We start from the raw sequence: 16272 nt of genomic DNA, 5'->3' as shown, positions 1-16272 counted from the left end.
AATAAGGTACATTTACAGGTGAATAACATAATACACAAATAGTATTATAAGAAAAATTATACAAATAAAAATTATGAATATAAAGCTATTTATTTCTTTCTGGTAAATTATATAAAAACTTACCGGTAATTTTATTTTGATGAAGTTCTTTTTAAATACTTTAGACTTTGACCTTTTTAATGAATTTCTGAATATTAGTAATACAAAGACATTTCCAATTTTAAACAAAAGTGTATGTTTAGTTGTTATTGGTAAATAAAAAAATGTATTTGTGTAACTGCCAATACCTAAGATGTACTTTAGTAATTAACATTTCTTAATTCTAGTTATTACATATATTTTCTTCAAAACTTGAAGTCATGCCTGAAATATAAAAAGAATTGATCTTCCATCTTATTGGATAAAAAGTAAAATAACTGTAAAACATTTAAAGTGTTAAAATTATTATAATATATCTTATAGTATATCTTATACAAGTGGAGTATATCTTATACAAGTGGATGATGCTGTTTTGGTGCTTGGTTTTGTACTTTTGTCAGCATTTGGAGAACTAGTGAACTACTGCTGCATCAGGTATCTCACTTCTTGTTTCAGTGCTTCCTGTCGTCTGTGGTGGAGGTAGGATGTTTCGGTAGTAGTGGGGGATATTTGTTTGTTACGTAATCTTATTCTGAATAATGTTTGCACTCAATTGCAGTTGGGTGTTTAGTATATATGTGTTGCGAATATGTTATTGTATGCTTGCATATTTCATCTTATTCTAATATTTTTAGTTGTGGACTTTTTGCTGTAATGTATAGTATCTCCACGTCTGTTTCTTGTAATAATATGGTTTTTATTAGTCATGTGTTCTGTGGAATTTTATGTAGTAGGCCTAGTATATGATTTTGTTAGAGCATTAGCATGTTCATTGTATCTCATTTGGAATGATCTTCCAGTTTGTCCTATGTAGAAATCTGGACAGCTGTTGCATTTTAATTTGTAGATTCCAGTTGAATTCTATTTATTTGTTTGGTGTGATTGTTTAGATATTTCCGTAATATCTGTGTGTGTGTGTGTGCATGTGCGCACATGTATGCTTGTGCGTTTTTTTTTTTTTTTTTTGCATGGAGTTGCGATTTTATGTGTTAGTATTGTGATATGTTAATGTTATGTATTTATTATCATGTGTTTGTGTTGGTTTACATGTTTTTGTTTGATTTTTTAATTAATATGTCTGTTACAATACGAATGTAACCATTATATTGTGCTATATATTTTGTACTGATTCTGTTATTCAATATAGTTGGCATGGCTCATTGGTATGTTAATCAAGCTGTATATTATTGTACAGAGAGACGCATGTTTATGATTACCAATGGCTTCACCTTCACCCATATCAAGTATATTAGCAGAATTATTCATACACAATACAGAACAAACACATACCAAATAACGAGAATAACAAACACACAAAGAAAATAATATGCTAGTACAGATACTCAGAAGAGATAGGCTACTAATTCCATACAATGACAATAAAAGACAAAAAGGAAACTTACATCAATATCTACACAAAATATTCCACGTTGAATCTTTCGTACACTACTTTTAACACTTGAATATAAATAATTGATTGAATGGCGATCTTACTTGTGTTAATTATGTAAGCATGTGTGGCTTACAGCTGTTTCGTTGCTACTTGCCACCATCCTCAGAGCCTACTAGATCTCAGCGCTATCTCAACTTCACTGCCTGTTGTGTGGGTGCGTTTGTATGATGAAGAGTTGTGTCAAATAGTGTGTGTGTTCTGAAATTGATCTGTGTGTTGAGAATTTGATTAGGATGTGTTTTAGTGTGTCTGTATATTTCGTATTGTTCTAGTGTGTTGAGTTTTTGGTTTTTGGGTTGTATGTGTAGGATTTCCATGTCTGTATTTATGTTATTGTATGTGTGGTTAGCATTAGTTATGTGTTCGGCATATGTAGATGTATTGTGTCCTCTGTTTATTGCTTTAATGTGTTCTTTGTATCGAGTTTGGAATGATCTGCCTGTCTGTCCAATTTCAGAACACACACACTATTTGACACAACTCTTCATCACACGAACACACTCACACAACAGGCAGCGAAGTTGAGATAGCGCCGAGATCTAGTAGGCTCTTAGGATGGTGTCAAGTAGCACCGAAACAGCTGTAAGCCACACATGCTTACATAATTAACACAAGTAAGATCGCCATTTCATCAATTATTTACACAAAATACATTCTTAGTCAAAGTACACAATAGAAATAGAGCACAACTAATCTAAAATTTTTTTAGACATTATGATAACAAAAGCAAACAAGCAGAAATTTAAGATAAAGGCCTATCAGAACAGAAAATCCTCAACCACAACATATATACATAACATTTCAAACCATCCCATATAACACAAATACCAATATGCAGTTTTCTGTACAATGGTACACAGACTGATTAACATACCAATGAACCATGATGACTACATCAAAGAACACAATATTATAAAATACAGTATATAACACAAGATAATGGTTACAATCCTAATATAATAGACACATTAATAAAAAAAGCAAAACAAAAACATAATAAACCAACACAAACACAACATGATAATAAATACATAGGTAACACTAACATGTCACAATACCAACACACAAAATCGCAGCGCCATTCAAAGAACTAAAATACAAAATAGCTTACAAAATAAATAATATATTACAGATATTTAAACAACCATACCAAACAAACAAACCAATACAATTCGACTGAGTTGTGGAGCATCACCCAGTCAAATTGCTCATTTTTTTAATGAGCAGAAGCTGCGACATCAGGGTGAGCAATGTCATAAAGCACTCTGACATTTGCAGCACCCCTGTTAGGGTGTCACGAAGGGCATGATGCTACTTTGTCAATGTTCTAGCATAGTTGCGGAATTCACAGTGATCTCTTTTGGAAGAAACTCCACCAAGAGAATGACATGGGTGTCCCAGAACACTGTCAGTGGAACTCTTTTTTTCGCATACTGACTATGAATTTCTTCAGTGGTGAAGACTGCCATATTTTTACAGCATACAGACTGGCCTGCTTTGTTTCGGGCATATAGTGGTACATCCAGAACTCATTGTTAGGCACTATGGGCCGTATTCACAGACATTTTTAGCGCGGGTTTCCGGTGGATGAGCAGCATTTTTCGTATTAATAAACCAGTGTTAGCGATAGGATATGATTTGAATTCTGTACAAGTAACCAGTGGATAGCCGGGGCTAGCTTAGTATGCTCGTAGCGCGTGCTGCAAAATGTCTATGAATAGCACCCTCTATCTTCCAGAGAGACAAGACTTTCTGCAGGGTAATGCATCAAGTGATCCAAGGATGACATCATTCTCTGGCCCTTCTGCTCTTCTATCAGATTCTTGGACACCCAGCACAGACTGATGGCCAGTTTGTCCAAGTAATGTTTAATTTTGTTTAACGAATGTTAAATTAACAGTCTGTTTATTTTTAACGCTTTGTTAATATATTTTCCATTTGTTCAACATAATTTTGTTTAAGATAACCAACACTTAACTAGCACTATTTTAATTAGTCAACAGCAGTTGGTAATGATTCTACACATGTAAGACAATTTTTGATTGGCTAAAATTAATCTTTAAATTCTATATTATGGAGTGAGTCATGAAATTTGCATAAAATGACAACCTGTTATAGTAGCCATGCTCCATAAACAAACAGTTGACAAATGAAAGTTGTAGGTGACGTGCTGAATAATAATTACAAAGTAAGGTTATATTTCCTCATTGCTATTATGGATATGAAATACGAAAGAAATAAAAATAACACTGATGTATTTAAACAGTCCAAAGTATTTTTTAAATGTTATATTACCAGTCATATGCTAAACATTCCCTACAGAGAGACACAAAATATTAATTTCGCAACTTCTGTTTGAACAGCTGTGGAGACATCGGCTATATTTAACTAACTGTTAAACAAGTTAACTGCCCAAAATTCTACATTTAAAATTAACAAACTGTTAACAATCTGTTAAACCAAACTGGTGTTGAAAACGTACAATTTTATTAATTAACAAACTGTTTAGAGTTTAACAGTCGTTAAATTTTCTAACAATACTTGGAAAAACCGGCCATGACTCTAGCAAATTTCAATCTGCCATGTATGGTACCAAATGTTGAACTGTTCTGCCAAGGTTCACAGAAGGATCCGTCATTCATTCCGAATTTCCTGTTCAATGCCTCTAACATTGGGTGGCATTGAAATGGTCGACAGGAACGTGGCCAATCAGCAAGGTTTACTAGACTCTCTTCAAAGGATTTGCACCATCTGGATGTGTTACAGTCCAGGCGATCATCACCATACACATCTAACATTTCCCTGTGAATTTAACTCGGACTATTTCATTTTTCCTACAAAAAGCAGACTGCATCTCATTGCTCACTTGTGGACAACACTAACAAAGGCACCACCTTTGCTCTGTAGTTCACACTTCTGCCAAAACGTACCTAAACAAGCCAGTGAGGTCTGTAACATGATTTTCAAACCAGATATCTGTCAAACCAAAATAGTATCGTGTCAAAAAATGCGTCAATTTTTTACACGCACAAGTGCATGTGCGTGAGCAAATAATGTAATGACGTAAGTCATTCTAGCCCTGCAAAAAAACAACTGGACTTAATACATGTAACATAATTTTAAGTTGAAATACTCGTAAAAGTACCGTCAATTTGTAATTTTATTTGATATGTAGTAATCATTCCAAACACAATATTTAGATTAAAAAATCTTTATTGGAATGAATAACATATGTGGGACACATACCAATAACATACAAGAAAACAATATCACAGTATAAATTACATCTTCATATCTAATTAGAAATATATATATTAAAGGATATACTCTTTGATACAGTCAGTAATAACAACTGAACAATTTATAATTAAAGAAAGTATTACACATTATTCTCCATTTGCTCTTGATGGACACGCACCACTTAAAGATCAATTATTTAAAAAAATCAACTTCTCTTACAGACTCAATCACTAGAAATTAATGCAAGTTTATAGTTCCTTCATAAATGTGACAATTATTTTTTCTTGAAAACTTGTGAAACCCATATACTTAAGGAAATATACAGGTCGATATGATTTGCAACTAATAGTTTTTAATAATTAAAAACATAAAATGTGAACTCACAATGTCTCTTATTCAAGAAATGGCTATGAAAGAAAAATGAGAACAGATATTATGTATGATGGCAGGAGGAAACTATTAAAAATTTGCAATGTTTTACTGTGTTATAGTGAAACGTTAATGTTTTTATATTTCTTTAAAAGTAATACCTATTTTACATATATTTGTCAAATTATAATTTCTTACATTGTGCAATCCACATACATTATCTTGTTCCTAATTCGAAAACTACCATCACAAATTAATTTAATTTGTGCAATATGTTCTTTATACGTCATGACAATGTGGAATGGTAACACAATTTTATTTATTCAATTTTTGGTCATAATTATAATAGGTTATTCGTAATATTTAAAATAGGTTCAAATAATTGAGAAGTTCATATCAAGGAAAAAGAGATTACCTATATAGTACATACTTTGTTAGTAAGTAATCTTCTTATTCACTTCAAGTATTACTGTATATAGTCGAATAATCCCTGCATATTTTTTGCAAAAATTGGCACCTGAAAATTGGGGTGAGGGTATTATTTGTGGCAAGGTTGATACCCTGACCTTGAAGCAATAGTGTTTTGCGTGTGGCCGCGTGGGTTAGTAGTCGGAAGTGTTGAGTCAGGTGCAGTCAGTTCAGTAGGTGTTAATCATGCTTCAAGAAGTTTGCGCTATAGATCTTTCACTATGAAAGAAAAATTCCATATTATTGAAAACCGGAATGAGTTGGTAACTGTGCAGCAGGAATCTGTAGATGAAAGCTGTATACGTGATGGCATAAGAACAAAACACGACTTGAACAGACCAATGTTAATCATCGAGTATTTCGAGGGCAAAAAGCCAAGTTTTTCTTTGTAATAAAAGTGGGGGGGGGGGGGGGATTTCAAGATTTCTTTCCATAACATTAGGGTGCGGGAATTATTCGAGTATATACAATAGATATGAAACATTACCTATTGAAGTTTGCATTTAATATTAATAAAACTATAAACACAACTAGCAATATCAGTCTTAAAATTATTTAACGAGTATTATTAGAAGTTAAGGCTGTGTTTCGTATTGATATGCACTAATAATTTACTTTTTTGTCGGTATCGATTTGAACAAATTGGACAACAGAATTGTGGTTCTTTTCCACATTCATACTTTATATGCCGCATCAAATTCTGTTTATGACGGTATCCTTTTCCACACTGTGGGCATGGGAACATCTCCAGTTCTAGTCCAACATGATGAGTGACTGTGTCATAAGGCTGATTGTAGTCACTAGGCAATAGTTCTGGTGCCAAGAAGTTCATGGTTTGAGGCAAACTGTCCAATGTAACAATGTCTGTAACAAGAGTCACCATCAGTACTACAATTCTTGTTCAATCATCTATATATAAATGTAACGTGTATAAACAAAAAAATGTAAAAGGAATAATGAATGAAATTTCAACCTTACAAAAAACGTACTGTAGTCAGCATCACATAAGCCATTAATTTAACTAAAGTCGTAAGAGGCACAAATACGATTGTAAATAAATTACAAACATATGAAATTAATATGTAAGAGTACAGTGTGTATATTTTGATCATATACACAAGTTAAGGCAAGAAGTAGGCCTATGTAAGGATATGACGATATTTTTACTATCCTTAATGTTTAAAATTCTGTGATGTTACGTTACATTTAATATCAGTATATAACAGAAAAACAATGTACTTGAGATCTGTTATTACCAACCAATTCAAAGTGGTATACTCAAATATCTTATTTGAATTTTTTGCAAGTGAAATGCAAAACATAATGCATGAAAAATGGTATGAAAGATAGAGTTTATATTATGGTAAACATTAAATTGCTTTTAAAAATTATTTTTCAACAGATAAAAAAATAATAAAAGAGAAATCCAGTGACTTTCCTTAACATTATAAATAAATGAATAATAAATAATCCGTGGCGCTAGAGACCGTGAAGGGCCTAGACCGACCAGCCAGCTGCTGGCCTCACGCCCACATGCCAAAGCAGAGGTGGACGATCATCCAACCAGAATGGAGGTATCGTATGGTTAGCACGATGATCCCCCCAGCTGTTATAGCTGGCATTTGCAACCGGATTTCACTACCTATCGTAGCTCCCCAAGTGCATCACGATGCTGGGTGGGCACCGGTCCCATACACTGGCCGAAGTGTCATGAGAAAATTTCTTCCCCCATGAGGACTCGAACCAGCGCGCATTCCGTAACGCGAGTCCTAGGCAGGATGCCTTAGACCGCAACGCCACAGCGCGGGACTTTCTTAACATTACTAATATGAAATATGGAACATCAGCAAGTGAAATGTAATGTACGATTAAATCCCATAGGAATATAGTGTTTGAAGGATAATATGTTATACAGGATGTTCTGAAAAAAGGTTCCAATAAAGTATTTAGAGAGGAGGTAGTATGCATCAAAACAAGAAAAATGTCATAAAATTTAATATCTTCTGTGAAATGAGCAAATGTTTACCATCACTTTAAGAGCAGCATATCTTTCATTGTGAGCTCTTTGGCAAGAAACATATGAGGAAACAGAATGCAACAGTTTGTCATTACGTATTAGTCTCGTATCTGTTGAATAGGAGCATGTTTTGTTTGTTGACAAGAGCTCACAGTAGAAGATATGCTGCTCTTACAGTAATTCTAAACATTTTGCTCATTTTTCAGAAGATATTAATTTTAGGAGCCATGTTACTGTTAACTATTCAATTCAACAGATACGAAACTAACTTACCCGACTGGTACAGCAATAATTACTGCAGTGTAGAATTAGTTTACGTACAATAGTACAATTACGAACTCAACTGCTTAAGTGTCCTCTTGATACAAACACAAACAAAGATATGCTGTGTAATACACAGCACTATGACTTGAACAAGAGAGACTTTAATAAGGAAATGGTACATAAAAGTACATAGGAAGATTAAAAAAAAAGCGTTGTACAAGTGATAAAATTTATCAATCAAAACTTGGTTCAGTGTGACTGATAGATTATTAGCAACTGTGACAATTTTTTTTTTTAATATAGCACTTTCAATCTTTTTATTTTATTATATGAACTGTACAGTTATTTCTAGTTTCGTTTAAGCTGAGACTGTTTTCCAAACCATATTGAACATTCCATATTTTGTTTTCAATCACATCAAGTTAACATTAAATTTTCCTTACAAATTCGTAGATGATTCCTGCAGGCATCTCTTCCTTCCTCAGGTCGTTCGTTTAGCTGTATGGAAGAGAGTGTGTTTGTATTGCTAGTCCAACTCCCAACCCGTAATGAATGTCATGTCTTCAGTACCAGTACCTGTCTTTATCAGTTCAATGATAAGTACTGGTGATACAGAACTACTGGTACTCACAGCATAACTTCAAATGATGTCATATTTATTCTTACTTGAATGCACACAATATAAAATAAATTATTGAATGACCCAAATGCAAATAAATACAGTAATTGATAAAGGAATGAAAAAGCTGAGTTAATTTTAGTAATTATATTAGTTTATTAGTATTGACATCCAATTAAACTTCTAACCTTATCTCTAAATAATATTTCTTGTGTGTAGAACATATACAGAGTTAGTGTGCACTCAATATTGGTTGCTTGACGGTTGTCAGCCCACTTTGAGGTCTGTGGATATAGAGGGAAAAATTGGATCGGTGTCGGGTAGAGTTCCCGGGTAGCTCAGTGGCAGAGCGCTGGTATGTTTAACCAAAGGTCCCGGGTTCGATACCCGGCCCCAGAACAATTTTTCCCTCGAAATTATTAACAGGGAGTTATACCTGAAAGCTTGATTTGCATAATATACGTCACTGTCCGTTAACAGAAAACCACAATTTAAGTCACACAGAGTTAGTGTGCACTCAATGTTGGTTGCTTGATGGTTGTCAGCCCACTTTTGAGGTCTGTGGATATAGAGGGAAAAATTGGATCGCTGTCGGGTAGCTCAGTGGTAGAGCGTTGGTACGTTTAACCAAAGGTCCCAGGTTCGATACCCGGCCCCGGAACAATTTTTCCCTCGAAATTATTCACAGGGAGTTATACCTGAAAGCTTGATTTGCATAATATACGACACTGTCCGTTAACAGAAAACCACAATTTAAGTCACACAGAGTTAGTGTGCACTCAATGTTGGTTGCTTGATGGTTGTCAGCCCACTTTGAGGTCTGTGGATATAGAGGGAAAAATTGGATCGGTGTCGGGTAGAGTTCCCGGGTAGCTCAGTGGTAGAGCGTTGGTATGTTTAACCAAAGGTCCCAGGTTCGATACCCGGCCCCGGAACAATTTTTCCCTCGAAATTATTCAAATCAACTTCACAGGGAGTTATACCTGAAAGCTTGATTTGCATATACAGTACAATAAGATAAAAAGAGAAAATATGCATAGATATATCAAGAGTCCTTGTTAAAACAAATATTTGGAAGAATTTCAAGGATCTACTTGCACTGTACATTTTTTCTTTAATTACAGATCATATTCTTCTCTGCTGAGATAAGATTCCAAATATTAATCATATAAAATATAGTACCGTACTGAATTTGTTAATGGCTTACTTTGCATACCATAGCTAACACTCTCAAACCTATTAAAGGCAAAATAATTCCTTTCTGCTCTTCGTTTTCCTTAAATCAAATCACATCATGTGACACAAAAAGGGAACATATAATTATGATAATTATAAGTACGGTAATTTGAAAAAAAAAAAGTCTCCTTTAAGCCAAGCAACAACACAGTTCGAACAACTGAACCACATCGTCGTTGTAATTAGTCACTGAAGATGGAGAAGCATCTCTGAAACATGTCTGACTAATATCTTCAATAATTTTATCAAATCAATGAACACTGTATTATTGACGTAACATGTGTGTTTTATCTTTAAATATAATTTGAAAAACTTCTATAGATAATGACATAATGTTTTCAAATTTACGGAATAAATTAAACAGTACAAACTGAGAACGAATATTATTGTGAAAGGGAGATATGTAACACAAGTATAAATTATGCTGTTACTCTAGAATTAAAATGGCTGAATTATGAAGCTTTTAAGTTACATGGACGCATATTCTGATGCCATGTACAATTATCACAATAGGTTATTATGAACATTAGATACAGTATAATAGAAGATATTAAAATAATGGTATTACTGTAGTACCGGTACTGGTATCATAAATTGTTTTTCTAATCTTCAAGTTAAATATATTACATAAACAATATTCTCATAATACTGTAACTGCAATCCCAAGCAAAACAAAATATAGTAATATATCAAAATAATATAGCTGGAAAAAGAAACTCATTTGAGATTTGGCATATCAGCATGCCTCCTATAAATATGTTTCTGCAGACTAGCTTTGTGTTTTGTGAGATGTGGACAATATGGACAATGAAATTGAGGTTCCTTTCCACATTCCTGTCGAATATGCCGACCTAGATTATGTTTGTAATAGTATTTCTTTCCACATTTGGGACACGGAAACTGGACCCCTGATCTTGATGGAGGCCAAATGGTACCAGTTTCTTCCATGCCACTATATGTCTGCTGATTAGAAGAGGTCACAGGTGTTAAATGATGCTCTCGTTGAAACCACACCAAGTCACTGATAATTTCGATAGGTTTATCCACATGAGAAGCTGAATTGTTGTTTGTAACGTTGTGACGATTATCCCACAATTCAGTTCTATCTGTAAATAGTAAACAGAGAGAAGTCAGCATACAACCTAGTGGAAAAAGGAAACATGCAAAATGTATGAGTAATTTTCATTTTAACAAAGTTTATATCAGTCAGGATAATAATTAACTCATCTGTTTACATTTCTCCACATTGCAAAATTTATGTTGGGCTATATCATATGTCAAGCAAGCTTTGCATAGATCCATACTATAATGTTCGAAATGTTAAGTACTGGTATCAGTAAATCCCTGTGACAAAGTAAATCAAGAAGTTTTTAAGGCAAACATGGTTGTATGCTTACACACTTTGTTTCAAAACAAGGAAACTGTTCAATTTACAATACTCCATTTAAGCTTATGATTATGGTGATATATTCTTCCTTAGTACATCTCACTTGAAGATATGTGTCAGAAGAAGAACAATTGTTTGTATCCGCCTGAAGTCTGACTAGTGTAATATGTAGCTAGTCGGCAATGTATGCAATGGAGGGAGAAAGGAACTGGCCATCCTATCCCATTATCTCCTGGCCTAGTTGCATCATAAGTGGTGTCTTCTTGGTGTCACTTGTGAGGTTCAGACTTGTCTTCAGACAGCTGACTAAACAAGTGTACTTTCAACATGACAAATGTCCACACCTGTGGAGTAACGGTCAGCGGGTCTGGCTGTGAAACCAGGTGGCCCGGGTTCGATTCCCGGTCGGGGCAAGTTACCTGGTTGAGGTTTTTTTCGGGGTTTTCCCTCAACCCAATATGAGCAAATGCTGGGTAACTTTCGGTGCTGGACCCCGGACTCATTTCACCGGCATTATCACCTTCATCTCATTCAGACGCTAAATAACCTGAGATGTTGATAAAGCGTCGTAAAATAACCTACTTAAAAAAAAAAACATGACAAATACTCAATAAAATGATATTATTAAATTACAGTGCGAATGCAGAAGAAATCTTATAATCTTGACCTATTTTATACAAACAAATATAAAGAGAGTATACAATATAATAAGAAATTTCATGTTTTCGTAATGAATGAGTAATGAAGAATATTTTGGGTTTTCCAGCGCTGTGTTGAAGTTACATATCTCCTACTTTTCGAATATGACAATGATAATGAAACTGGTAAGTAGGTCCAACATATTACAAAAGCCTAATCTCAACACATGATTGAAAATCCCAAGATATTTTTCACATTATAATTAACATTTCTAACATTATCTTACAAAAGGGGACTGAATGCAAAACTATGGTCCTCTGTTGCTCATAATCAGTACATGGACCCTCTCATTTTGTAGGCTCGGGTTCAGTACCTGGTGTTTAGGATAAATCCTTGTGATTGGCAACATTGGAGATCAGGAACTTTTTTTTTTTTCGCGATTCTTCCATTTTCCTCAACTTCACAAATTTTATTCTACAAAACACTGAATTTTCTCCTACTTCTTCAACATTTCATTTAAAAAATATGGCATTGGATGGCACATGAGCTTCGGTGATATCAGATGTGATGGCAAAACAGATGTACTGCTTTCTTTGTGATAAACAACAAAGGGGACACATAGGGAAAGATTCAATTCCTGAACTGGAGTCAGTTTGGAGACCTAGTGACCCATCTCTGTTGTGTTCCGTTATCATTTTCTTCCTCAGCACAAGTAGATCATATGCTCAGTGCTGAAGGAACTCTATCTGTCTCCATGTAAACACATGAAAAAGCACAAAATATAAGATGGAATACATATTCTTACTTACACTTTCCAGTGTACATTAACATTTTTCAGGTTCAAGTCCTTATGTGTTTATGACAGAATAATATTAATTTTCCAATAATAAAATTGATCATGCATAGCACTCTTGTAATTAAAAACTTTTCATACATAATGTTTCCAGAAATGCATATAGAGTGTTAATTGGGAGACCAGAGGGAAAAAGACCTTTGGGGAGGCCGAGACGTAGATGGGAGGATAATATTAAAATGGATTTGAATGAGGTGGGATATGATGATAAAGAGTGGATTAATCTTGCACAGGATAGGGACCGATGGCAGGCTTATGTGAGAGCGGCAATGAACCTACGGGTTCCTTAAAAGCCATTTGTAAGTAAGTAATGTTTCATAACATATGGTATCTACTTCAGGCATGTATTTAAGGTTTAAAAAGTAAAAAAAAGGAAAGTTAATATGGAATTATGATTGAAATCACTTTCATTCTAAGTCAGTGTTGTTTCCATGTTCCAGCAACAATAAACTTACACATCTTGATTGCACAACTTTTAACACTGTATCACTTCGGAATATGTATGATAAGAACTTTCTTGTGTTAAATTTTAACGTACCTTGTTAACATGTTTCGACCTATTTTAGGTCATCTTCGGAGGCGTCAAGACCAACAACGACCAGTTCCGAAGATGACCGAAAATAGGTCGAAACAACACACAACCACTGCTTTATTGTACGTTAAAATTTAACACAAGAAAGTTCTTATCATACATATTCCGAAATAAACTTACAGTTGTCCTCTATATTTAATCAATCCATTGACTGTATTTTGGTAGCACTGAGGTTCTGGCTGATATGTACATCTATTATAAGCCAGTAATCTCACTTGACGATATGTGTCAGAGGGAGAACAATTGTTTCCATGCATCTAAGTCTGATTAGTGTAATAAGTAGCTAATCGGTAATGTATGCTATCGAGGGGGAAAGGAACTGGCCATTCTACCCTGTTATCTCCTGGCTTAGTTGCCTCATAAGTGGTGCCATGTTGGTATCACTTCTGAGGTTCAGACCTGTCTTCGGACAGTTGACTAAACAAGAAACAATCATTCAAAAGAGATGGCAGAGGATTCGTAGAAACCCTATATTTGTGTGGAACATTTTAAGTGGTTGGTGGTTGTGTGATTTAAAAAATCATAGGTCACTGCTTGATGAGAACCATCTTAGCATAATGATAAAGCAAAGCAATTTAACTTTTAATGAATGTAAACGACATTTCATACAAGTTGAGAGGATGCGAAGGCATTTCTTTCCCCTTCTACTTGCCCAGAGTCCGTCAGTAACAGAATGGTAGCTGTTACCTCTTATACCTGCACCCCCCAAGTTGTACACACAAGAAAATAAAATATTAAATAAAGTACATAAGTGAATATAAAATACAGTGACATAAGTTTAACAATTACATGTTTGTGTATATTTTAGTGCCGTTCTTATAATATTTCCAACTAATAATAAATTAAATTAAGGAATGTTAGTTTGTATTATGTCGGGGGGGAGTGACACAGTGCAGATTGTCCCTTTGTGTATGCTATAGAGTAGCAACTAGCGGTGAAGAAAACATTTATCTTCTGCTGTCAGTAGCTTTTTAATGTGCCAGTTGATACAAATAGCAATAAAATTAAATATTAACACTTAGTATAGGCTTTCGAAATATAGATTACCGGTAAACATTTTCAATAATAAAATTTTGTTACTGTGTTGAAAGTCAATTAGTCGAATGTTAGTAAGATGGACAGTAGCAGCTTCCCTTTCACTGATGGTAGAGTGTGAGTAGAGGGGAAAGCCTATCAACCAAACTGAAGTGGGGTTTAGTAACCAGTGCAAGAAAATAAGTGTATGGGAACAAAATTAAAACATAAGTTATGTAACTGATAAAATGTGAATAGGTATTTACATAAATTAACTGTTAAAACTGCTGTTTTACATGAGAACAGGTCTAAATACGCTAATATGTTTTTGCGGGATATCAGCCGAGTTAGGATTTTGGAATGCTCCAAGCTTTCGACTGCTATCTCTGCAGCCATCTTCAGGGAAGTGATGTCCGAACAGAAAGTCGAAGGTTATATAGATGTTAGGCTGTCTCAGGTGAAACGGGATTGGTTGGCAGATCGGCCAATCCGGGGCTGGGAATTGTCATTCCTCGTAAGCTCTGCCCCTCCCGGGATTCCTGTGTGAAGTTTGGCGGGCGGAGAGCCCTGTTCTGCCAGTTGGAATCGGTTGCCGTCCTCGGTCCGTGATCTTCATGACCTTGATTGTAAGAGGGCCTAAGCTGGTCCAAGGCCGGTGGACTACAGCTCAGTCAGGCATGGACACCGGCCTTGGACCAGCTTAGGCCCTCTTACAATCAAGGTCATGAAGATCACGGACCGAGGACGGCAACCGATTCCAACCGGTGGAACAGGGCTCACCGCCCGCCAAACTTCACACAGGAATCCCGGGAGGGGCGGAGCTTACGAGGAATGACAATTCCCGGCCCCAGACTGCCTGATCCGCCAACCAATCCTGTTTCACCTGAGACAGCCTAACATCTATATAACCTTCGACTTTCTGTTCGGACATCACTTCCCTGAAGATGGCTGCAGAGATAGCAGTCGAAAGCTTGGAGCATTCCAAAATCCTAACTTGGCTGATATCCCGTAAAAACATATTAGCGAAGCAATGCCGAGAAAGCCTCAAATCATACAGGTCTAAATAGTAGGGCAAACCAATGATGATATAGCTATGAAACAAACTTTATTATTTAACATTGGATTATAACATAAGAATTAATATTATTATCATAGATCAATATTTCACTAACTAAAACTACATTAAAATACATATTATTCAAGTGTTAAATGAGTTAGGAACATTTTCAATGTATTTAGATAATAGCATCTGGGTGTCTATTTCTAATGTGAATTTGAACACTGCTTTTGTGTTTTGTTTGGTGTGGGCAATACGGACACTGGAACTGAGGTTCCTTACCACACTCAAAACGTATATGTCTTATCATGTTCTTCTTGTACCGATAGCTCTTTCCACATGTTTGACACTGAAATTCCTCTTGTTTCTTACGATATGTCAACATAACTTCCTCATTTCTCATATTTATTGGCAAGAATGGAGTGCTTATATCAACTTCAGAAGATTTCAGTTGACTCATCACGTTTTCCATATAACGGACATGTCGAATTCCTACATGCTGTCTGTCTAAGTGTTGATCAGTATGTCTGCCAGATTGTTGAAGAATTAGAATCTGTTCCAGTCCAATTGTTCGACGTCTTCCTTCTTTCAATTCTGCAACAGAATGATTTTAACAGTTGTTAGTAAATAGTTCTTTTTACTCACTGATATATATGCTATAAACAAAATTTTGTATATTGTATCTTTTTACTGCTTGTGACTTTCTGTTACCTTAAACTGGGGTTACTTTGAACACAGAGGAAACTTTGAACATTTTTTCAGAAAATCATATTTAGGTTTCTATATGCTGCTCTTGTTACAGATGGAGGTAAATTTAATATGAGAATGATTTTATAATAATTTGCCTTCATCTATAACAAGTGTAGCATGTAGAAACCTAAATATGATTTTCTGAAAAAAAATGTTCAAAGTAACCCCAGTTTACG

At 35.0% G+C, this 16272-nt stretch overlaps 1 protein-coding gene across 5 annotated transcripts in view; it reads right to left on the bottom strand.

Annotated features, from left to right (window-relative positions):
* LOC138713728 (longitudinals lacking protein, isoforms H/M/V-like) overlaps positions 1-16272 on the bottom strand; it is a 614547-nt gene that overhangs the window by 58125 nt on the left and 540150 nt on the right. Inside the window, exon 5 of one of the 5 annotated variants that reach the window (XM_069846052.1) lies at positions 15378-15940. The exons of the other annotated variants lie outside the window; for them this stretch is intronic. Coding sequence (XP_069702153.1) covers positions 15525-15940 — 416 coding nt within the window. The 3' untranslated portion in view covers positions 15378-15524. Of the gene's footprint in view, positions 1-15377; positions 15941-16272 lie in introns of those variants that run through there. 5 annotated transcript variants of the gene reach the window in all.

Source organism: Periplaneta americana, chromosome 14, assembly GCF_040183065.1.
Source record: "Periplaneta americana isolate PAMFEO1 chromosome 14, P.americana_PAMFEO1_priV1, whole genome shotgun sequence".
NCBI classification, from domain to species: Eukaryota; Metazoa; Arthropoda; class Insecta; order Blattodea; family Blattidae; genus Periplaneta; species Periplaneta americana.
Note: the sequence above shows the minus strand (reverse complement) of the source record. Positions and strands in the feature narration are given on the sequence as shown.